Source organism: Aptenodytes patagonicus, chromosome 1 (assembly GCF_965638725.1).
Source record: "Aptenodytes patagonicus chromosome 1, bAptPat1.pri.cur, whole genome shotgun sequence".
NCBI classification, from domain to species: domain Eukaryota; kingdom Metazoa; phylum Chordata; class Aves; order Sphenisciformes; family Spheniscidae; genus Aptenodytes; species Aptenodytes patagonicus.
This window is the reverse complement of record NC_134949.1, coordinates 123050729-123076388: the sequence shown is the minus strand read 5'-3', so window position 1 is coordinate 123076388 and position 25660 is coordinate 123050729. Positions and strand designations below refer to the sequence as shown.

Below are 25660 nucleotides of genomic sequence, written 5' to 3'. Positions count from 1 at the left end.
ATCATGTGGCATAAATAAGAAAAGCTATAGTTAGAACAGCAAGCAATTACAGTAGCTGCTCTTTGACTTTCTCATAGCTTTCTAAAAATGCTTATTTTGAAATAAATATGAAATTTACTATCAGACAAAAGGTGTGGGTATTTTGGAGGAAGTCTTCAAGTTTTTAAGATGCTCAAGGGAGTTCTCTACTTTCTTCCCTGAACTTGCCTCTTCTACCCGTGTTTTCCTGCTGGCATAATTTAAAAGGTGGGACTGTTTTCACTCTCCCTTCTGAAACTGTTACTTGTCTTCTCTCCTTTGACTGTCAGGCTTTTACTTTCAGGGTAGCAACTAAGCAAAGTCAAAGACTGCACAATTGAAACAACTTAACTATAGAAATGAAGGCTTCTGCATTGGTACTCCACAAGTTACGTATTTGATAATGTACGTACACTGCAGTACTGATTACTGTTGTTCAGAGAACTGACGGAAAATGGTATCCTCATATGCAGTAAATTGGCCAAATATTTCTTTACTGGATGGTAATGAATATTTTTTTTTCATGTTATCAGTGTAATTATCAGCCAAGTTCTACAGTCTGTTGTGTTTTTCACCCATGCAAATGCATTGAAGTGTGTGAACTTTCATGCTTTTTGCACTGGCAAGTGGGATCCGAACAGTGTTCATGATTATGGCATTACAAGACTAAAAGGGTATATCAGAAATGCCAGAAAAAAGTGCGTGAGGTGAGGGAGTACAGCTTTCAGTCTTCCTTGGAGCAAATCCTGCAGTAGTTTTTGTGACAGGGGCTGTTGATCCAAAAGCCTAGGGGAGCTCTTGGTGTTTGGAAGGGAGTTGCATGGACTTACTCACATCCTTTCGTAGATATGAAGCTGTGAGTATTGAATGACTGACAAGTCTCACTTTTTGCTGCTTACCCTTCCTTGACGAGAGCTGGTCCTACCAGGGACGATTGCATCCAAGTTCTTTTAGGGGGCCGCATAAGAAGTTGGTTTGTGTTTTGTTCTTTTGTTTGTTTGGTGTGGGTGGTTTTTTTTCTTTTTGTGGGCAACAGCTTGTACATGGATATATTCTTGAATATTAGACCAGTTAGGTCTAGTGGAATAGGTTGAATATTTTGTTATTTAGTAAGTGAAAACTGCTGTATTCACCTTTCTTGTTCAGCTGTACTGAACTGTGTCTTGCTAACTTCTGGGCTATTTCTGAGAGGGCAATATAAAGGAATGGCGCTTAGGCAACTTTAACTTTGAATTTCTTTGGAAAGTGGATGGGTGCCTCATTTTCGGTTAAATACGTATGAAGAAATTTAATGACAAGAAAGGGCTTTTAAAAGTTAATTCTTAGCCATACAAGATACCATTGAGCTGAACACTGTCCTCCCCTGTTCCGTATACAGAACCAAGCTTGAACCTATCACCGCACTTCTCCATCCATTTGGATTCTTTTTTTCCTCCTCAATATTTGTCCACTTTACCATGCCCCAGATAGCTACTCGTAATTCTTTCTGTCACTTCTAACCTTTGTGCTCTCATTCTTAAAACCAAAAGCATGCATACTGTGCCAAATATACTTTTCAGATTCACATTGCTTGCTCAGTGCGTGTTTCAGCCTTTATGTGCAAGTTAAGAGGTGGTCCTTCTAAACTATCCTTAGCCCTCACTCATTCTTAACTTTTGTTTTGAGCTCTGGAAACTCCTGGAAAACCAAGACATTTTTTTTCCTAAGGTGACTTCAATGATTTTTATTTTTAAGATTTTATTATAGTCTGTGGATTAAGTGAGCCCCTAAAGCTTGCAAATTCCTTTGTACACTAAGCAAATTTCACAGATTGTGGAACAAACGTCTGTCTTACTTTGCATTTGTGTCTTTGGCCGTCACCTTCTGCAAAGTTCTGAATTCTCCCTTCTTTACATCCTGCAGCATATGCTGATACTTGTTCTAGCGTGTCTGGAGGCCCACATAAGCTGCCTGGCTGGCTTCTGCCAAGCAAAATAGCTGACAACAGAGTTCTGCATGCTTCTTCCTTGGTCTTTCTACTCTGCCCAGTCCCTGATATTTTCATGCAACTCTTTTATCGCAAATGCCATCCTTTAACCCTTTATCCTGGTATCATACTTGATTGAAACTTGCTAAGAGGCTCAAGACAGTCCATTTTTTGCCTGCTGTCTGATGACTTTGAGAAAACTCTCGCTATCACTTTAAGGGAAATTTTTCTTCCGTGGATTTATACTTGCATGAAGGAGCTCTTTCAAAGTAAAGCACAATAAACAATGCGTTTTTTCCAGATCATTCTTTAAAGGATTAAGTGATGTCCTGAGGAGATTATCCCTGAATGATGTCTGAATATAGGGTTATAGGCTCTTACTAATCCTCCGAGTGAACGTAGAGTGCTCCTCAGAAATTCCTAACCTTTTAAGATGCTATTTGCTAATGACTGTTTTCTGCTTTCCAAGTGAGAACAAACTTTATGGGCTTTCTAACATACTTCCTAGGTGTACAGCAATCATAAATATTCTTTGCTCTGTTCTGGTGTTTTCCAAAGAGACACCAGCTACTCTGTATGGAATGATTTGTAGGTCCCAAGTGCAGGATGGCTTTGAGGTATAGATGAGCGGGAAGGAATTCTAGTGCTGGTCAGGCTTCCAGGTGGCATTACATGAGTTGGTAATAACTGAGCGTCGTGGCACATCAACACCTTTGTTCCAAAATGTCACCTCTTGAACAAAGTAGAGAGGCTGCTTGGAGTTTTTTCTGTAGAGGGCTCCGTTCTTTCCTCAGCAGGTTTATTCATGATCAGTTTAATATGCTGGTTTGCACAGGTGTTGAGAGTATTTGAATAGCCTCTGTTTGTATAATCTGTCCATATGGACTGACAGAATGCTGTGCAGTTCTTAATTTCTTGTTCTGGTTTTGCCTCTGATTAAAAATATTTTTCTCAATGAAACAATCTTAATTAAACAGAAGTTGTTTATCTCTTCTAAAATGCTCTCAGCATATAAAATCCTAATATACTTACTTTTTTTTCATAAGTCCACTATTCTATTTAGTCACTGCAATTTTGCAAACTTTTGGATGCTAGTTTTTAGCACTTAGAAGTCATTTTTCCAGGTGGAATAGTGTTTTTAATATGAATAGAAAAATCATTGCCAGTAAATATACTGTATGAAAATGTTTATTTCCTTCCAGAATACTTGAATGAGGACAAAATTGTAATCCATTTACTATGGATCATTTGAGTAAATTCCTTGCAGGAGTGGAAATGTGTTGAAAAAAGACTTTAAATTTTGGAATATACTTGCCATATTAAAAAGTTTTCTAAACTAGTCTAGTTGGTTACTCAAATATTCTGTAGTGGAATTTCCAAATTACCATTTTTATGTTACCAGTCAGTGAACAGGAATTTAGTGTTTAATGCTTGGAAGTGTAAGTCATGGATTTTTCCAAGGAAGGAATAAGCACACTGTAGGTATTTATTTTTCAGATGGTTGGCTGGAAAACTGTCACACATTGAATCTGTAAATAGCCCTTCTATGATAGAGCACAGCTCTTCATATTCTGTTTGAACATATGTAGGCTACATAATGCAAGCATGACAACAGTTCATATATTTTAAGCTCCCATTAAAAAAAACCTTGTAAGAGTCTATTCAGCTACTTTCCTTCTTGGCAGTGCTTTTGGAATCTGTGTTTTAAAAAAAAAATCATCAGTGGGTTATTTGAATCTTTTTTTTTAATCCCTCAGTGGAGTAATTGTGGAGTGGATAGCTTCTGTGTGCAGAGAAACGGCTGAATTCAGCACTTGGCTTCATAGAAACCTTGCTGACGTCCATAGGTGATGCACACTTCTGTGGTCAAAACTCTGGATCCCTTGGCATTGTGGCTTTCTGCTGGAAGGACATACAGCTTCAGGGTACAGTCTGTAGTTTCAGACTTCAAATAAATGTTTGTAATTGCATTAAGAACTAATTTGAGTAGGATTTCTTCTTTTTTCTCCTTTTGAAATAATAGCAATAGATGCAGGTAAACTTCTGCAGGTGTTTTTTTTTTTTTTTTTCTTCTGTTGTGTGAAAAGCTGTTGAATTAAGATCAAGAAAATTAGTAAGTTAACTGGCATTCATTGGAGCAAGCCTGGGTTGCAATTCACATGTCTTTAATAGGTGAAATTTTTAAGTGAAGGGAGAAGAAATAAGGTTGGAACTTTCAAGAATTATTGATTAAATGGTAAACAAAATTGTCTCACAGGTTTTGGAGATCCTGTGAGGAAAGACTGACTGTTCCAAACCATTCTCCACAATTTTTTTATTCAAAAGAAGGCGCTCCAAAGTTGCTGTAAAGTAATTGGACTATGGGCAAGCCAGTATGCTACTTCAGCAAATGTCATCAAAGAGTAATAATAGCTCGTGAAGATTTTAAATCAGCTGTACTCCATCTGTGAGGGGGAGTAGTCCACAGAATGACACCTGTGTATTATCTTTGGGTGTAAGACTATACCCGAGTTCTCAAAAGTCTACCAGAGTAATGTTGAGAAACAGCTTCTGGGAGGAGGGACCACCAAGACAGACCACTGGTTTGAATAAAAGCAGCACCTTGCTGTTATGTTGGGGGAGTAAATAAAGTGTTTATTGCAGTGATGGCCCAAGCTGCCTTTTTTACTTTCATTAGCCTTGAGGAGTGTGCATCTGTTCTGGAGAAACTCCAGACTGCAGAATTTCAAGACCACCTAATAGGAAAATACAGGTGGAACTGAGGAGTGAATATCCTTCCCCACTTACTACTGTTTTGTTTAACTAGCCATGGTGAACTGATTTTATTTTCCAAGTGTGATCATCATTCATTGCAGCTCAAAAGCTCTGGTTCTGTTTGAGTGCAATCAGATAGGAATGACTGGGTTTTGGTTTCCACCATCAGATGTCACTTACTTGTTTTGAAATTTTCGCTTAACATGTTACAGACTTGTCATATTGCAATGCACTCTGTGGAATCGAGGAGTAGAGTTAATGGTGCAAGTTATACCAAAACACAGGTTGGTGGCATGCTCCTAGCAGCCTCCAAAATCACCAGTAGAAATGACAGCTGGCTTCAGAGTTTTCTTGCATCAAAGAACTTTAGAACTCCTTATCTAACCAGTTGATCCGAAATACCTATCAGAGATCCTTGGTCATAGTCCTGGAAACCACTAAAATACTATCTGGCTGTTTCAGAACAGATTTGAAAACAAAACCTTGGTTGCTCAAAGAAAAAGTAGTTAGGCTTCTTAAAGTGGTTTATCTGAAGCTTTAATATGCAATGATTCATGCTTTATAATGGTAACTCTTGATTTAGATGTTGAGTAGGGAATAAAGATAAGCTGACACAGATTCATTCCTTCCGCTTTTTCTCCTCTGTACTGACCTTTTATCATTATCTCCTTCATTATCTAGAACGTACAAAGTGAGATAAAAATATCTTGACTTTTTTTGGTCTTTTCTGAAAAGTTTCAATGGATACAGAAGCATATTGAACCAAAAATGCCACCTGCTGTGATGATCAGTGTGTGTTTCATAAAGCCAGAGAGCCGGACAAATATTTTTTTCCTCAAGCAATATTTAAAAGACTAGGATGCTGACATCAAGCTTTTACTCCAACATATTATAAAATATATATATTTAGAAGACATAGTCTCTAATATTTGAGTCTGGATCATAACCCTGCCCAATCATCTCAACATTTAGTTTTTAAAAACTCCTGTTTTGTAAAATATGTCGTGTCTTCATCACCGTACTTATACGTGTATGTATCAAAACAGATCACAGCTTATTGGCTTCGGTTTTTAAAATCATAAACCAAATTCAGGTTCAATGTTTTGTTAGCATTTTTCATTTATGTTGTGGATGCTGCTTCTAGCTTCAGGGTGGAAGGCAGGAATTTTGAAAGCATGTGCTTGCTACTGGAACATCTGGATATTGGGGAGCTTTGACCACACGGGCTTCAATTTGTTAGGGTTTGAATAAAATACTCTCAGTTGTGGGACTGGATTGTGACACACTGCTGGATCACTTACTGGGGTCTTTTTTCCTCTTACCACAAGAGGTATTTGGGGAACTTGGTTCCTGTGTCTTTCACTCTACATCCGTTCTTATAAGCTGTCATGATGTGATTGTCTTCATGCAAGAACTTCCATTCCTCATCACTTCTTGTTTCGGCTGCTGAAGATAGTTCTACTGATGTCACTGTCAACATTTAAATATATCTAGGTTAACACTAAAGGCCCATTTCTCTGACATTTGGTCCCTGTTCAGTCTTCAAACATGGTATACCATACATTTAGATACCGGTGTGCAAGCCCAGCACCAACATTTCCTCAATGCCCCTTAGCTCACCGTAATGCATGGGCAATGTGCAGAGGCAGCATCGGAGTGCAGCTCTCCAGCTGTGGTAAGTGTCAGAGTATGCATGACGTGCTTAAAGAATGCATGAATCCAACTCTAAGCATGTGCCCTATCCCCTGGACCTCTCCCTCTGCTGAATCTAACTTATAAATAACTTTACAGCTGTTCCCTCTTTACAAAACAAAGTGTTCTTCATCTTCAGAAGGTGCCCCCTCGCTCAAGAAATAATTATCTGAAGGGCCATTTTTGTTTTAGGAGCTGATGTGTATAGCATGTCCCTTCTTTCTTTCTTAAATTGTTTCATCTTGCAAATCCACTGATCTGTTAATTACTGTCTAGATTTTTTTTCCCCACACTGGTATTCAAATAAATAACCTTGAAAAGGTCAGACTGCTGATGATTTTTCCAAGTTATAGTGGTAGGAAGAATACCTCATGCTTCCTTTATTTCATAGTTACACCGTGCTTATGAGATATTACTTTATATCTTGGGGGGTGCGGGAACATTTTTTTAACAAATAACTTCCTTCAGTTCTGCCGTGAATAGTTTACAGATGCTTTTTCTGTAGTATGCAAAAATGGCCTATTAACACATTTTGGTTTAAAAGCCCTTGTTCTTTTTTAGTTCATAATAAATATAGATGATCTTTGGAGAATTTTCCTCTCTTTCCCCTTTTTTAATCTCCACTCTGAGGAAAGTATTTATATAGATACCTATTTTTATAGAAGCCTTCAACAAGTTTAAGTTAGAAGAGTTGTTTAAGGATTTCCTGCCCTTCCCTTTCCATAGTTAGCCTTTTCTAGTGTGGCATGTGCACCGCTTCCGTGATGAGTTATAGACTGTACTATTGTCTCCGTCGCCTTTTCTTTCCTCTTTCCGCCTTAAATAGAAATAAATAATCAACACTGCAACTGCATCCGGCCATGGGAATGATCTTGTTTCCATTTGCCTTGGTTAAAGATTATCATCTTGGTCTTTGGCTTTTTATTTTGTGGATTTATTTTTTTTTCTTGCAGCCCCCCACCCCCAACATGTAATGGATTGAACTATAATACTGCTGGACAGTCTTTTTCAGGTATTTTCATACACTTTTAAGAAGCATCTTCTCTTCCAAAAAGACTTGGTGTTTCACGATATGCTTTCTACTGTAAATATATTACCTGTAGATAATTTTGTAATTAAAGTGAATCAGTTAATGAATCTAAACAGAAATAAATACAGGAGAAATAAGTAGAATTTTTTGAAAAACTTGGTTTGATTGGCATTTATCCTTCTATAATTTTAGGTATATAAAGGTATTTGAGCCTTGGGTCTTAGGCATGTGTACCATCTTAGTAAATGTGCAGAATCTTCATAGCTTTTCTGCTTGCTTTTACATGTTTTGCCTAACATCTTAGAAAACGGTCACTCATTCCTCTGCTCTGTTTTCTGTTTGGAAGAGGAAAAGGTTTTCCTGGAACAGCTGAAAGTAAAACGGAGGTGGCACCGCACCCGAGATGCCTGGCCTTTAATTTTTATTGTCAACTGAGTCTAGCCGTGTCTATCTGCAATAAGTATCTGCGCTAACATACAAAGTATGCTAGTGATAATTGTGCTGAATTAGTGCTCTGATAAAGCTTGAATACTTGTCAGCAATATTTATTTGTGAAAAGTTGCTTTAGATATGAAAATATTGTCCAATAGTTGAGAGTTTTATAGCCATTGAATGCTTTTTTCAAATAGCACTCCTATATATTACTTGACATAACTTGATGTAGTACAGACAGATAGGCTTTTCTTTTGTGTACCCTATTATATGGAAACAGATGCTTAAATTTTGTTAAAACTGCACAAATTTTTGTCTCTACTTTTATGACTGGAAATTCAGTGACTAAAATACTTGTAAGCATATGAAACAGTGAATGGTTGTGTGTTTGCTGTTCCACATTATAAACAGAGTTAATGAAAGGAGCTGATGATGACAGTCTTAACTCCATGCTTTGTGCCCCTTTTTCCATTTTGTCATTGTGTGGGTGTTACCTTGACTTAATATACTGCACGTAGCTCTGTGTAATTTGGAAAACCAGTTTGTGTACTTGTATTGCTGTGCTCTGTGTGATTTCTTTACTGTAAATAAATTTGCAGATATCATTTGTGCAGTTTATTCCGTAATACTAGATACTCTTTTTTCCTTGTTAGAAAGGTGTTTTGTTGCAGATTATTTCTCTGTTGATGTACTAACTCAGTGTATATACTTATTTTGCTTGTAGTATTATTCTGATGATCTGATGAATGCGTAGAATATAAAATCAACGAGCACACAACTTTAGAAAAACTTAAGGTTTTTCATAACCACAAAGCAGAAGGAACTGTCCATTAACATTTTCAGTTGTATGATAATTCTGACTCCCCCCTTCTCCCTGTGTTTCTGATCTGGGTTTCTCCCTGACATGGGAGAAATTTGTACAGCTAAGTTAAGGGCTGTGTTACTGCCTGACTGCATGAGTAGGTGTATAGCCATTCCAGTGTTCTGGATTAGACATCAAGGTTGCCGGTCTCCCAGCGCTCAGGCTATTTAAGGATTTTGAGGAGAAAAGTATACTCAAGTATAATTGGTCTGCCAGTTAACTTTACTTCATAACAAATCCTGTCAGACTTGCAAAAAGAAATCATGTCCAGGTTTGCTTTCAGTCGTCTTTCTTTTGGGGGGAATTTTTTGGTTTGTTTTTTTTTGGTTTGTTTTTTTGTTTTTTTTTTTTTTGGGGGGGGGGGGGGGTGATTCATTTTTGGATAGTAAAATGAGACCAAGAACTGTGCAGACATTTTAAGGCAGTGACTTAACTCACTGCCCTCACTCCTGGCTCTTTGGTTGAGCCAGCTGGCGTTGATGTGACTTCTCTTGCTCATCAAGTAAGTTTCAAAACAAAACAAACCCCACAACACAAACCTCCACGTAAAAACAACCCACTTCTTGAATCCCAAGGATGGCAGGGAAAAGAAGGTTTTCCAACGATGGAGAAGGTTACTGTTCCCTGATGGAAATGTTAGTTTGCAGAACACTCTTAAAGGCAGTAGAGAAAAATACACTGTCAAGGACGTGCTCATTAGCCCTTCATATGTTAAACTTCCTTACTTTTTCAGTGGGTCTGAGTTCTGGGGATTTTTTGTTTTTACCTGAATGTGTGCTGAAGCCATGCTCTAGATGAGTGTTAAGTTCTAGAAAGGAACATCTGTTAGCTTCTCCCATACTCTCCTTCAGCATGCCTGTCCCATGCAGACGCATAGCACCCCTGCTCCTGCGCTGACAGAACAGTGCAGGTTAGAAGGTCGCCTGAATTCAGGTGCGTGCTAGTGCACACAGAGCAGAGCTTACTGACCCTAGACATGCATGGATAGCTCTGGAAGCTGTTTATCCATTACTGTCTGCCCCTCCCTCTGCTTTCCCAACCACTAGGAAAATGAAACCAGTAAGTATGATTATTCATTCTAGATAACTTCAAGATGATTATCCCTGTCGTAAGTAAGTGCTAAGGCACGATAATTAACACGAAGACAGGAATAGAAACTATATGTTGTTAGCAAAAGATGAGCAAGTATATATAGTGGGAGTACAGGGATTACATAAAGAGCACCCTCCAAGGGCAATTGTAAAAGTCTGCCAGGGATGAGAGAAAAGAATGGACTATATTGTTCTGATTTATAGCTTGTAGGTGATCATTTTATTATCTTACAGAATTACCAAAATTTATTTTCATGTTAATTTTCTTCCTCAGATTGTTAGCTTTGCTAATGTAGTTATCGGCAATGAACAGTCATTTTTGTGACTTGCCTTTTTTCTACTTCTCTGGTCTCATTTCCTCCTCTTCTGTGCCTTACCTATTTTACTGCATGTGGAGATTGAATTATAGAACTATTTATGGCATTCAATCGTTTTGTGTTCCCACTATTCCATATGCTCGTTTGACTCCTTGTTTTTCCTTTCACCCCAAAAGTAATCCAAAAATTGTCTCTGTTCAATTTCTCTGCCTGGGAAGTGCTACTAGTGGAGGATCTGTCAGGTGCTATTGATGTTAGGGGAGTACTTTGTCTTCATTGAGTATCTTGTCTGCAATTTTTAGAACTCGGCTTTTAAAACCTGACCCCCAGAATCTGTACCTTTCAAGGGAAAGGTGAAACCTGAGAAAGTAGGGCTTACCATGTTTGTCATGTCATACTATTCTTACCTGTTTGGTTTCCCTGATTCTTGTTGCCCAAAGTACAGCAGCATCCCATTGCACTGATGAAGTTTGTGTTCTTTAGTATCAGACGTTATTTGGTATCTGGATGACAGCATATATCTTTAAGCAGGTGATCTCCTTGCCCTTGTTCTCTTTTTGTAGGTCACTAGGGAATCTCAAAGAGAAGACAGAAAGCAGCAAACTCTCTGAAGACAAGGGAGAAGAAAAACTGCGTTCTGATAGTATCAGAACATCAAATCCAGAAGTTCTAATAGTCTTGCCGTGTTCTTGTTCCAGACAGTTTGTTAGCATGTGGTTAACAAATGTTACAGGACCTGAACACCACAGAAGAAACATTGCAACACTGTCAGGGTTTTGTAATGGTGGTTTTGTAACTTTGACTCTTGGTTTCTACAGTAGATTTCTCAGCATAATGCTGCTGCCTTAAATAAGACTTCATTAAATGAAGCAGGGGTAGTGAGAATTTTTTTTTTTTGAGAAAGTAAGTCCTTCTGTTTGTTTTTTAATAATTCGAAGTAGTTTATTTAATCCACTAATTGAGACATTGTAGACTGCATTTTTGCTCTAATCAAGCATAGCAGTAAGGATAATAGACCACTTCAAAGTGATGCCTCCCCTCCCCCCCCCCAGAATACTAGTTCTCCTTTTATTCTGTGTTGTGAATGGAGTGTTAGTATGCAACCATCTTTTTTTGCCTGAATTATTTCTTTAAGAGTGACTGGTGACACAACCTTACCAAAAATAATGATAAAATGGAACAGACCAGGACTGGTTTCTTTTCTTTGTCTTTTTAAATGGGCAAAGTAAAAACCTAGTGTGTATCAGTAGAAGACTCAATGTTTGTTTTGAATCTGGAGAACACAGTGTGAAAAAATTGTTTTGTGAGGTGTTAAACGCTCTCAGATAGTTGGGTTTTTTACAGCTAACACAGTAATACAGCAGGCTGTAGTCCTGTTTTAGATGACAAAGTTATATTTGAAAGATGGCTGTAGTAAGACTTGTAAAGTCAGTTTCCTCAGGTCTCAGTAGTGTGTAGGTGGCCTTGAGGATAGCAATCAGAGGTATTTTTAATGTCTTACTTTTCATGGGATCTGGGCATAAAAATGTAAGTCTAGAGTTACAAAGGGATGCAAGTTCCTCAGGTCTACCTGTCCTACTTTAAGCTGTGAAGCCCAAAATAGGGATTTTGAAGGCTTTACAATCACTGGACTGCTAGGAAGCTTTGACACGCTTAGCTATATAAAGGTCTGCAGCTAGGTTGCCAAAGGCTTTGTTCTATTGAACAGCTCAAACTGCCTCCTGTGTAGGCCCTGTGAGGCTCTACAAAATAAATATTCTTTCCACCTGTCATGCACAGAGATGCTGCCATCACCTCTGTAGCCTCAGAGTATGCCCAATGGCTCTGACTCAGTAGGAGGTTAAAGGGGGACCTTCTTTACTTTCTTATCAGTAGCTACAGCGTTCACCTAGGATGTGGAAAGCCTGTTTTCCTTTTATGCTCAGCTGATTCATGACCATATTTTCCAGATGAGCATCCTGGCTGCTGGTCTATGGAGTCATGCTTGGTGCTTCCACTTCCGAAGTCTTTAAGACACTTGACGACCTAATTCCAGGGCAAGGGCAGGATTCAAGACATACTCGGCATGATTTTCTGTGTGAGCTCAGGTGGTTCACTGCTTGGCATGATGGCTGTTTATGAATGCTCTTCTTAAGTATCTGTGTTTCTGGGTACAGGTTGTGAGCTTGGGAACTCAGACCTGTTCTCACTGCATGTGTGCCCAGTCCAGATCTTGGCAGTGTTGAGTGGCTGGATAGCCACTGCGTCCCATCTTCCTGGGAGCTCGGGGTGAGGAAAGGAGCTGCTGTTTCTTCCTATCTTTCTGTCCTTCAGGCACCCAGTATGTTAGGTGCTTCTGGAGCACTGGAGGCTTGTTACCTATTACTTTCTTTCGGAGTTGAGTTTAATCTCACTGACAGCATCTACACCAATTGTTGAGTTGTCCTTCAGAGCACCTTCTCTCTTCCTGAGCTGAGCTCGTTTTTAAGCGAGGTCTTCTAAGGAAAGGTGCTTAGGAAGTTGATCTGAGTAGTCTTTCACGCTAAAGTAACTTTAATGCTAAGGTAGATTTACAATAGCAGAGAGTTTGACTATTAAATGGGGACTTTAGCCTGTGGCACAAGAAGCATCCTTAACTTTAAGCAAGTAAGTAGAGCCCATGGAAACAGAGAAGGCTATTCATGTGAATAGTTAAATATTAAATGATTAAATATTTATGAAATAAGGTTTTAAACTTATGACTGTTGTTTGCAAGTATTTCATAAAACTTGATGCTTCTGTCATAGTCCCGTGTTATAGTAAAATGAACTAAATGCACTTACAATTTGACTTCATTATAAATTTTGATCTGAAGCTGCATGGGAGAGTTCCAAATAGCTTGTAAAAGCTTCAGCTTAAACTTAATGAATTACTTTAAATGTTAATGACTTTTTTTAAAATGGTTCTTGTTGTTTTGGTTTTTTTTAAAATCAACAAAAAAACCCACCACAAAAGCAAAACCAAGGAAAAAACACCCCAAAACAAAAAAAAACCACCCCACCCAAAAACCTGTGTCCTGTGCTGCTTCTTGGGAAATGTTCTGAAACTGGGATACAAATAAACCAGAAAATGTCAGAAATGTAGGTTTCATACCCCATCACTGCTGTCGGTAGTTCAGGTTGTCTCTTAAAACCTTGCCAGCAGATTTCTGATGAAGCTCCTGTTAAAAAAACCAAACAAAAAAACAAAAAAAAACCCCCAAAACCCAAGTCTCCCAAAACAAAAAAACGTCAACGGTTTGAGGCTTGGAATGAGTTTTTAATAAAGTGAAGAATGGTAATTAGTCCATGTAGTTGCTTTGAAGAAAGCTTCAAAATGAATTCTTATTGTAATGGGGGGAAAAGTAGTTTCCCAAATCAATTCCTCCTGATCTCTAAATTTCAGTCCATGTATTTTTTCCACAAAATTACCAAAAGCTATTGACCTGAGGGATTTGTTTTCCGTTCCGAAGTCTTGAAATTTTCCTCCTGGCTAATTACAGGCTATTACTGTAGACTTTGGTCCTTTAGCAGTAACATTTTCCATCTTAAGATGGGTTGTCCCATTCCAGTGAAGAGCATGTTGTCTGAGAGCTGAATGGAATTACTACCAGTGGAAACTATGCTGCAAGAGGCTCGATAAAGCAGCTGCTGTGCAAACCTCAGCTGTTTTTTCCATCCTCCTGAGCACTGGTAATTAGCATAGGGAAGCTGACTAATGTGCTGACGTCACCTCTTTCCAGTCGCAGCTTACATTTTGTTCCTGACTGCCTCAAAGCATGCAGGACTTTGTTCAGGAATTCGCTGTCACATACAGGATGCTCTGAAACTTTTTTTTTTTGAGGGGCTGGACTTCTTTCCCTTATAAACGCTGCCTGCAGGACCAACGGCTTCCTTAAAAGTCACTGGTTTCTGCGGAACAGCAAGTATCGCTTTGGCGAAGCACAAAATGCATTTTAGAAATTTTAACTACAGTTTTAGTTCTCTGATTGCCTGTGTGGCAGATAGCGATGTCTTCAATCAAGCAGAAACAAGGGTATGCTTTATCTTTTGTGTTTCATTTCTGTGAACTACTGGAATACTAAAGTATGTAGGTACTGTTTCAAATTGTTTAAAATACGGCTGCCTTGACAGCTTTTTGACTTGTAAGAAAACTTCAGTTTGATGTAAGGATCTTGGGTCTTACAAGTCTGCAACAGTACGCTCTGACATGAATAACTCTAACTCTGGAAATTATTAAATCTTAAGCTATGTATTTTTGAAAACGATCAGAAGTTTACCTCCTGACTTCCTTGACTGTCTGTATAGTGTGTTCTTCACTTGCATATGCATTTTCAGCAAATGTTTAGATTATAATTTTGGTAGTAAGATTCACATGATTTATAGTACGGCTTGTACTTTTCATGGGATTTTTTGGCTGGCACTGTACTTAAGAGCATAATGTTAAAACTATAAGAAGTCCTCTCAGATTTATATTTAACTGATCAGAATCAATTTAATGTGTAAGTAATCCAGTCCTGATACAGTGAATTATTGACTGCTAAGATGCCTTAAGGACAAAAATAACAGTTTGTTTAGTATCGTATTGCTAGCACGACATTTATGACCTCTATAATCACACACATTTTAAAAAACTATATATATTGCACAAATCTTGCAGGTACTCTGGTTTAAATGTCGAATGTGAACTTTGAAATGCAATTTAGCATGAGTTTGGCTTACTTGTCATGGTTGCATCCAGCTCTCTCGAGTACAGGACGGTAACAAATACAGGCTTTGTGTGTGGAGGGTCCTGGTCTTGTTTCAGAGCTCATTTTGAAGAAACTTAAGTGTGGCTCAGCAAGAAGCAGGACAGCTCTGATATTTTAAAATATCTCTGAAATATAGTGGTTCTGTACACAGCTGTGGCAAATTTGTGAAGCAGAGCTTTTCAGGAAGGAAAATGAAATTTTGAAGTAATCACTGCTTTCTTATGTAATCTTTGTTGCTTTTTTTCCTACTAATTCAAAATGTAACAGTAAAAAGAGGCAATGTGATTTTACAAACTTGTTTATTTTGGCTTTGTATTGAACTTCTAGTAAGCTTTTATGAAGAGAAGATATCTGAAAATATCTGAAATCTGAATGCTTGATCTATTGCCATCACTGAAATAAGGCTTGTGACTGGTTACTGTGTTCTCAATGTGAGCCTGAAACACTTTGCAAGAGCATGGCAGCTTCCGAACCTCCTGCTTCTTTCTCCTCCTTTGGTCTGGCATCCTGAAGTAAGAGTGGAAGCACTCTTCCTATAAATGATATGAAAAATAGCCAAGTCAGGTTCGCATAGATGCCCTAGGAGTACAAACCCCATGTGCAAAATGGAGATAGCCAGCTGTTGGTAAAGGTGCTTCAGTCTTTTCACGCAGATAGGACAGCAAAGTAACTCAGCTGCAGATCTATGAAGGTATGAGGTTTTGGTCCAGTTCCTACTCTTACCACGCAGTCAAAACAGAAAGTGTGTCAAAGGCCCTTCAGGAGCTGTATGGTTAGTGGTTAAGATTTTGTAGGAAAGATAGTGGGAGCCTTTTTAGAATTCGGTTCCAGAAATAGAAGAGGCTATTAAACTAGAGTTCAGTAATAATATGTTCATTTTCCTAAATGAAAGTAGCAGCTATTAAAACAGGAGATGTTCATGAACTTTATTATGCATGCTGAGTCACTGAAGAAAATTACATTTAGCTTGCAAATATGCTTTTTTCATTTTTCTCTATTAAAACTGTTGTTGATTTCCTTGAAAATTGCACACTTGGACAAAGGCATGCTTGGCAGACTTTTTTCAAGGCCTTTGGATATTAATTTTATACAACAAGCATTTCTTTTCAATATCTTACCGATACTACTATTTCTATTATGTCACTAAATCAGAGTATCATGTCCAACACTTATTAATGATAATAATCTATTTTTTAATAAGGAAGAAAAGAGCTGCTATAGAGAAAACAAGTGATAGGTTAGAAAAACTCATTATAAAAAGAGAGAAGAAGAAAACTAAATCTAGGCTGTTATAAATACATCAATATTCAAGAGTGGTAGTACACCCCTACTAGTAACTGCAATTTATTTCTGTATTTCTTTAGAGAAAATGTAGTGTGTTGCATATTCACTTTCTTCTCTGGTCCTTTCTTTTCAGGCCAAATTTGAATCGCTGTTTAGAACATACGACAGAGATATCACCTTTCAGTATTTTAAGAGCTTCAAAAGAGTACGAATAAATTTCAGTAACCCTTTATCTGCAGCAGATGCTAGAATCCAGTTGCACAAGACAGAGTTCCTTGGAAAGGAAATAAAACTGTACTTTGCTCAGGTAAGTCTTTCTGTGATTATTAAGCATAACTTACTCATGATAAGCTTCCACAGGTCTTCAATCGTGCTAATGAACACTGTTAATTTTTTCAGTTTGATTAGAGAATCACAGGTTGTTCCAAAGCTACAAGTATTTGGAGGCTGTTGCGTATTTTGCGTTTATGTCTCCCTCTGTATAGTTTTGATAACCTTGGGGAAAGGGAGTAGATGATAGTAATCAGCAGAGTCAAAGATAGAGTTTAACGGGGTGGGGGAAGCCAAGTGTGCTCTGGCAGCAGTACGCACGCACACACATGCGTGCTCAAGTAGTATCTGAGGGAATCCAAAGCGTAGAGCTGCATGTTCAGGACTCTACCTGTTGATCCTGCTGTCGCTGCTGCAAATCATTTGTTTAGCACACATTTGTACTCGGAGATCGCCATCGGTGCAGCTCTATAGCTGGCTAGCGTCTGCTGCTAAAGATGTCAAACTCTCAGGTTCTGGTAATCTGGGTGCTTTTTGGTAGCTGCTGTGTATTTTTCCTCCGTAAATTTAATGGGAAAATTAATCTATGTGTGTCTGTTTCAGATGTCCCTAGGGACAGTCCTGAAGGAGCCAGTTTATTTATATACCTTCTAGAATTCTCACCACTCTCACTTGTGGTAATGAGTTTCAACACCATTTGTCATTAGGCCTTAAAGCCCATATCCAACTTCCTCCTACTTCAGTATTTTAAGGACAGATATTTTCTGGTGAAATTTTTGTAAAACTCCATAATGAGAAGATGCGGATGTGCATACTTCATTGCATGTTTCATCAGAGTTAATGAATGTGGTGGCTTGTCTGTATTTTGTATACTGGGTCTTTCATATAGCTCTCTGCAATAATATAGTTACATGCTGCCACCTTGAGTGCCTGTTACAGCATAACATCTATCCAAACCTTAAAATTCCTCATGAATGATGGATTCACTGATCATAGTGAAACAGCTTTGGCTTTTATGCTTTTTTCAGACTTTGCACATTGGAAGCTCACATTTGGCGCCACCAAATCCAGACAAACAGTTTTTGATTTCACCTCCTGCCTCTCCACCTGTTGATTGGAAGCAAGTAGAAGATGCTACTCCAGTCATTAACTATGACCTTTTATATGCTATCTCCAAGTTAGGACCTGGTAAGAAGGAGTAGAAACACTAGAATTTTGGTTGAGTAAAACACCTTTTAAACTTTCTGAATTTCTAGAACTCTTCAGATGAATTACCATCTACCAATTAAATTTGTAATATCAGAAAAAGTATTAGTAAATGGTAGTTTTTTACACACATAGTAATGCCACAGGATCACTTGGAGGGCCCAGACCTCCACAATGTGATCTGTTTTGTGATTTGTAGAGAGCATGAATGTTGCTTCAATAATATATTAGCTTGTTCATCAGAATTTTCAAGAAGCAGGTTCCTAAAAATGAAGAGGCAATTGTGTAGTTACATACCTTTTGAAGGGATGGAAGAGTCCTATTGCAGACTAAGGCAATGAACCAGTTAACAGTAGCTCTGTGCTAGAATTACCTCTGTGTCTGAGATAGTAGTATGTGTAGGAGGGAAACTATCAGTATCAACCTAATTTTCTTTGGGAGTTAAGAAGGAGAAGCTTCTGCCACTCCTTGCTCCTTCTAATTTTCATCTGCTCCAATTTATTAATTTTTTGGAAACTTGGAGATATCTTCACCCTGGAAAGGAAAAAAGCTTGTATCGGGTTCCTCTTTTTTCCCCGCTGTCCAAACTAAAGGAGGTATTAAGAATGTACGCTTACCCCTTATTTCTAGTGCTATCCCATAAGTTGCTTGTCACTTCAGCTAACCATGCTGTGTAGACTGTTTATAGGTCTATTTATTAAAAATAGATAGCACCACAGATAGGAGAAACAGTTCTACCAGCTATTTGTGTTTTAAACCAAATAGTACTTTCAGAAATAGATGTAAAGTTCCACTAAACTGAACTCTTATTTTAAACATGGTTCCGCTTTTCAGTGATTAATGATCACATCCCTTGATGTCACTTTATACCTCAGTTAAGACAACCTTCTTAATGAGAATTGGTGCAAATTATATTTCCCAAAATCTACAACTCTGATTTAACTTGTTTGCAACTGTACTATTAAGTTTAGGGGACAGAAAAAATGGCCACATTTAGTAGCAGTATCAAAGAGAATAAAAACTGTAGTTGGAATCATTTTACTGTAGTTTTTTTATATACCTGTTTACCTACCAGCTTAGGGAACGTGTCTTACTATGTCAGCAGTAAGGGGTGGAGGAGAGGGTAGGGCAGAAGTTTCAGCTTCTCATGCATCAGTTTTCTATGTGGTAGTTTATGGTTGACTGTATGCTGGTGATATCCAAAGATTCTAGTGAAAATAATGTGCATCTCACAAACCACTAGGGAATTCGTCTTACCTGTGAAAATTCAGCCCTTTGCAGTTTATGGAGGGACAATAATCTATGCTTATGATGGCATAAAAATTAGGGTAGATTATTGCTAGTTTTTAATAAATACCATCTTTTAAATGGTGTGTGAATTATAATGGCAAGAACAATTTATAGGAAAGATATTACAGTTAGAAGTGGAGGTATAAAATGCTGCCACAAATCATTTGTTTATCTAGAAATATGTAAACTAAGCAGATGAGCCTGCATGTAGGTCTTTAAAACCATCCATCAAGAATGCTGCTGACATGCTAAATGTTTTTATCAAAGATTTTCTTTTACTGAAATCAGTTTTTGAAACAGAAGTCCCATAAGACTATGCTTGTCAGAATAAAAGTTGTGTTTGATGAAACACGTGGAATGAATAAATAAATAACATTACAGCTTACTGACTTTATGGAAGTTCAGAGCTTGCTCCATGGGTGCTGCTTTCTTTACTACAAGCTTTCCTTTTAAGGTTTTAGCAATACCAAAAAGAAACCTGTCTTAAAATAAATACTTAAGGGCTTACTAAGCAGTAAAAGTTGGTCCTTTTTCCCCTGAAAGTTCTGTTATTGAGATGCCCTGCAATAAGCTCATTGGCAGATCTGTGATCCCTTTTCCCATGAGATTTTTCATATATATATATATATATATGTATAGTGAATGTTGAGCCCTATAAAGCTCTGCTTCTTGACTGTGATGTCCATTGGAACATGGAGTTAATGACTTGGTACCAAGGAGCTAGCAGGGGTTACTTTAGCACAGCGGCTTGTGTGTTTCTGAAGAACTGGAGGCAAGAGCCTTTTCCTCTATGGAGCTGCTCTTTGTGCCAGTTCCCCTTCCTAAAGTTCTCAGGGAAACAGAGCAGAGACCACTTCAGAGCCTTGGCACACCAGAGTGTGCTGCTTGCCACAGGTGTTAGCTCTTTTGAATGGCTGATGTGCAGATCACTGTAGTGGTCTTAATGGAGACTGTTCTCTCCACTGAGAGGTAATGACTACAAAGTAATAAGAAAAAAAACTAAGGGGAGCTGATCAGGGAAGCGGTGGAAAGAAATAGTTTGCTCTTTCCCTGATCTAATGTAAGATTAAAATTATTTTACACCTGGTTAGATTTAAAAGCAATTCTTTATATTATGGAAGAAACAGATTTCGGACCAGTGGTCAATAAAATTTGTATCATAGTACTTCTACACACTGGCTGTATTATATCTGAGTGTTTCACATTATATACGCATGAAGCCTGCTGTCTAGCTCTGCTGCTCCACAGAATGCCAGAACAGTGTTAGAGCACCTCTGTGTGAGGTGGGAAGAACTGCATCCAGCTTTCTTAACGCTGAAAGCTGTTGGGGGGAAGGAAGATCCTGTGGTTTTGCTGTCATTCAGGAAAACAAAGTCTTCCTGAATGTGGTACAGTGGATAGATAATCTTGTATGCTTTAAAATGACAAAAACCCACCAAGAAGACTTAACGACTGCTCATGTAGAATGCTTTCTTGAATGCCTAGGGTAATTTACGTAAACTTGCTTTTAAGAGAGCAGCTGAGCTATGTTGCTTTGAAAACAGAACCTAAATACTTCCAGATGGTAAATGTGACTTGGCAATGCACCTGCCTGCGCCATCTCATGTGTTGTGGCATCAGGCTTTTGTCATCAATGTATTACGCATTTTTATGCATTCCTTTCTTTTTAGTAATTTCTTTTATACTTTTCTACAGAATGGATCCTTTTTAACCGACTTTGCTAATATTTTAACTTTCAGGAGAAAAGTATGAGCTACATGCTGCAACTGACACTACTCCTAGTGTTGTCGTCCACGTATGTGAGAGCGACCAGGAAAACGATGTGGAAGAAGAAACAAAGAAACCCAAACCAAAAATTATTCAGACGAGAAGGCCGGATTATACTCCTACCCATTTAAGTTGAACTGCTGTTGTTTTTCCAAGGGTTACGAGTAGACATATGCAAGGGAAACATTTACTGTGGAAACAGCAGGTCACAGGTTTGGTGGCAACAGCAGCAGTTATAGTAGGAGAAATTCCAATATAAGTTTGCTCAGAAAAAATATAGGAAGTTTCGTCCTTATTTTTGATGCTGCGGGTTGATGGATGTCATGAGTGTATTCCCAGATCACTGGGAACGAAAGATAGGCAAAAGAAGACATTTTGAGACATAACAGGACAAACTAGGTTTATTTTTTGGGGGGTACTGTAGGCTGTTCCATTATAAAGCAACTGGGGGAAGCTTTCTTTGTTCTGACTCACATAAATCCTCAAACTAATAGGCTAGTCATTGTGTGAGTACATAGCGATAACAGAGGTGGTTTTAAAAGATTAAAGTACGGGACTTGTAAACCTCTTTCTTATAATAGATTTTGTGCATGTGTATTCTTGGTCTTCTAAAGTAACTTTGCATTATTTTCTATAGTTTCTCACATGTTTCTGGAAATATGGGAAATTGTTTAAAGTATTTATTATCTCAGCATCCTGGACTTACTACTAGATGTGTATATACATATATATTTATATTTGTTTTTATTGGCACTCATTTTCCAGCAGGCATACAATTTCTTCGGCACCTTATTTTGGTGCTATGTAACTTGTGCTTTTAAAATTTTAACCTTTTAAATGCCTATATAGGGTTTTATCTGGCAAAGTAATGGAAAAATGTGCAATAGGAAAGTTGTTTAAGTTGATTTTAAATTATTTAAGTTTAAATAATTTATATCTTCAATAACACTTGTTCGGTAGCTTTGACTTTCTCATTTGGAAAAAAAAATACTCTTAAATGTATAAATAAAGCTGATGTTGCATATTCACAGCAATGTAATTTTTCAGTGAAAAAATGGTAATGGAGAGACATGAACTCTACTCAGTATGTGAATCTGCATTGTTGTGAGCAAAGGTTTAAGTGATTGAAAAAATGCACACAGTGTGTAGAACAGCGAAGAGAGATGGAGTGCCTTTTCCTCGTTCATTCCCGATGTAACTGTTCTACAAGCTGCGCACCTGTATCTTTTTCTACTGGCTTTGTATGTCCATAAATATAAACTTTCTTAGCTTTGCTTCCAAAATAAGCTGGTATTTAGAAATGCTTAATGCCAAGTAATGATGCATACTTAAGTAATGGTGGGTATATGTGGGAGAAGCTTTAGGGTTTTTTATATGTTAGTGTTAAAAGACGGTAGCTCATGACATCCAAGTTTAGAGGAAGAAAGATGGCAGAAGTGTATTTTATTACTTGTTTTTTAAAATGGAAATCCTCACTTTGAAATAGTTTTCAGTATTTTTTTAAGAGATAGTAACTGATATCTGTGGGAAAATATCGCTTACAGTTTTAGAAAGGGGATGTTTGAAGCTTCTCAGCGTGTTTTTAGAAATCAAAGCATGGTTCTCTGTTGGTTTGCTTTTGCCACAGTTGGTCTGAGAATGAGTTTTGTGGCTGGAGTTAATATAAAGAAATCCATTCTGTGCCATTTGAAGCATATACTGACTTAAAACGCCCAGGTTCACACCTTTGTTTTTTAAGTAAATAAAATATATTAAAAAAGTAAGATGAATAATGAAGCCATTTCAAGCTGTGGTGCAGTGTAAACGTGGTGTTATTGAAGGCCTGTCGTTATACTAAGCAAAATAGAAATTGATATCCTGTGACTACAGAGAGCAGGAATATAGTGAGCATTAGTAATACTTGCAGTTATGATCTTGTTTTGATTGGTATGCCCTGTAAACCGAAACAAACAGTGGTACTCGGTGTCTGTCTTGGACCTAACTCAAGTGCCACTCTCTCCATGTTAACAGTGTTAAGAAGAGCTAATGCCATGTATTGCTGGAGCTGTGTTTTACGGATAGGGGGGTGCGCAAGTTGTGTTACTAAGGTGTAACAATCAGCTGGATACAGGTACTACTTTTTAACACACAAATAAAATGGAGAGAAACTTTGTAGGTTTGCCACAGCTGCCTTTAAGCCTTTCAAGATTTTTTCCATGTTTCTCAAATTACTGCTGGGCTTAGTGTTTCACTTCATTCAATTTAAAATTGTTGGAATAATTCCTGTTCTGTCTTTTTTCCATCTTTCCATGATTACCAATCAAAGCATTAGTTTTGCATCGGAAACCCAGGTAGTTGCTGTTTTGTTTCCTAGCAATCTGAAGAAAGCAGTCATTTTAGGACAATATCATCTGCCTCATAAGGTGGGCACTAGAAACCGCGGAAGTCTTGGGATGGTTACAGTGTGTTTCCCCTTCTGACAGTAATTCTAAACAAAGGTTGTGAGACAGTAACTTGCCTGTGTTTCTGGTTGTATACACTGGCTTGTGCCACCTTCTGTTATCATTACTACAGTGTGCTGCTTGCTTTTTCTGTTTGGTTTTTTTTTAATGTTCAAACAAATGCTTAGTTGGTATTTTATACAGTTGTATAGTATGGGGCATATTTAAATTAAAATATTTTGTTGTCTTCTTGTAAATGTTGTGGTATTTATGCATGAAACTCGTTGAAGATTTTGTGCCAAAATCTCTGAACTTTAAGCTTCCAAACACTTCTGATTTGAAACAGATAAGAATATTGTCCCAGGTCACATCCTTACCTACCAAATGAATTTATACAGAGAAAAGCTTTCCAGCCTTCTGCTTAAGAGACTTGCATGATCTCGATCAAAGTATGAGAATCTACTAATGAATAAAATACAGTCCACAATATTCCAGTTAAAAACTGATTCTTCTGTGCCTAAGTTGACGTGCTTCCTAATAAAGGTATCAATGTCTTACTATTTTATAATAATCCCTGTCTGTTCATAATATCCTTACCAGTTTGCTCCTACAACATGAATAATTCTATTTTTAAAGCTCTTGGAATATGAAAATATATCAGCATTTAAATGGCTTTACCTAATAACTGTAAGTCTTTGTGTTGCAAAACATGTTATGCAAAAATGCATTGAAGGTTTCACTCTTGATATGGATAGAAAACCTTTCACGGCAGAACGGAGTTATTGATATTAATGCTCATCATTCTTCTCTACTTACGACTGGGAAGTACTGATGTTTGTAAGAAATTGTTCTATACACAGAAGTGGTTTGAAATAGCTAAGTGCTGCTGCTCATCAATAGTAGGCCCATCCAGGGGAATTCCTGCGTAGAGTAACAGAAATAACTTGGTCCTTAAGTGATCTAACAAAAGATAGAAGGTGAAATAGCAATTCCAAATGAGCCATCCTGCTTTACATAGACGACCTCATTTCTTTTTCTTTTTGGAAGTACAGCTCATGTTTTATTATTTGCCCTCTGTGTAAGGATAGCATGCACAGTCTCCATAAATCTGTAAGTGATCACTAGTATTTGTCTTTTTGAAAGACTTGTTGCCAGATTAGTGAAACACATTCCTACTGTTGGATTATGCATTTGTGCATGCATTACCACATTAAGGACCTTACTAGTTACCAAGGTGAATTCAACAACATGTAAGACTAAAGTTTGTTTCTAATCAGGGTTTTGTTTTTCAGAGCAGCAACAAGTGTAGTAACTTTGATATTTGAAATACTGGACAAGTGTATTAGTTGTTCTTCTTGTGTAGTCCAGACTTGTCAAAGGTGGGGAAGGAATGAACTCCAGCAACTCAAGACCTGGGGGTGCTGGTCAACAGCCGGCAGAATATGAGCCGGCAGTGTGCCCAGGTGGCCAAGGCGGCCAATGGCATCCTGGCCTGTATCAGAAATAGTGTGGCCAGCAGGAGTAGGGAAGTGATCGTGCCCCTGTACTCGGCACTGGTGAGGCCGCACCTCGAATACTGTGTTCAGTTTTGGGCCCCTCACTACAAGAAAGACATCGAGGTGCTGGGGCGTGTCCAGAGAAGGGCAACGAGGCTGGTGAAGGGTCTGGAGAACAAGTCTTATGAGGAGCGGCTGAGGGAACTGGGACTGTTTAGCCTGGAGAAGAGGAGGCTGAGGGGAGACCTCATCGCTCTCTACAACTACCTGAAAGGAGGTTGTAGCGAGGTGGGTGTCGGTCTCTTCTCCCAAGTAACAAGCGATAGGATGAGAGGAAACGGCCTCAAGTTGCGCCAGGGGAGGTTTAGATTGGACGTGAGGAAAAATTTCTTCGCCGAAAGGGTTGTCAAGCATTGGAACAGGCTGCCCAGGGGAGTGGTTGAGTCCCCATCCCTGGAGGTATTTAAAAGACGTGTAGATGAGGCGCTTAAGGACATGGTTTAGTGGTGGACTTGGCAGTGCTAGGTTAACAGTTGGACTTGATGATCTTAAAGGTCTTTTCCAACCTAAACGATTCTATAATTCTAACTCTCTCTCACACCATTTTAACAGTTACAGCATGGATTTTGCCCTAGGCATAATCACCTGCGTAGTCAAGTTTTGCTTTGTCACACTAGAAAAGAATGTCTTGGGGAAGACAAGTTCTTTAACTTGAAATTGTGATTTGTATCTATAAAGCTTGCTTGCTTTTTCTGCTATGTCCCAAACCCTCTCCCAGTTCCAAACATACGAAATGATAGCAAGGGGTAGACCTAAGTTCAGAAATCCACTTACTAGGTCTTGGGTTCAGTTGTTGCACCACTTCTATCATCTTTGCTTTTATCCTGGCTTGTCCAACACACTTCAGAAACATTTTGCAGAAAATTATACCTGCTTAATGCTTTTAATAATTCATATTTGGATGTCTAAAAAGAAGAAAACAGAACAACCAATAACAACAAAGGTAAGATATCCCCCA

At 38.2% G+C, this 25660-nt stretch overlaps 1 protein-coding gene across 2 annotated transcripts in view; it reads left to right on the top strand.

Annotated features, from left to right (window-relative positions):
• RCAN1 (regulator of calcineurin 1) overlaps window positions 1-23717 on the top strand; it is a 43430-nt gene extending 19713 nt beyond the window's left edge. The window contains exons 1-4 of one of the 2 annotated variants that reach the window (XM_076353631.1): window positions 14054-14194; window positions 16327-16500; window positions 17492-17651; window positions 20699-23717. In XM_076353631.1, the coding sequence (XP_076209746.1) occupies window positions 14108-14194; window positions 16327-16500; window positions 17492-17651; window positions 20699-20862 (585 nt within the window). In that variant the 5' untranslated portion in view covers window positions 14054-14107 and the 3' untranslated portion in view covers window positions 20863-23717. Of the gene's footprint in view, window positions 1-14053; window positions 14195-16326; window positions 16501-17491; window positions 17652-20698 lie in introns of those variants that run through there. The other variant, XM_076353623.1, reaches the window with a different exon arrangement.
• Window positions 23718-25660: the final 1943 nt, after the last annotated feature.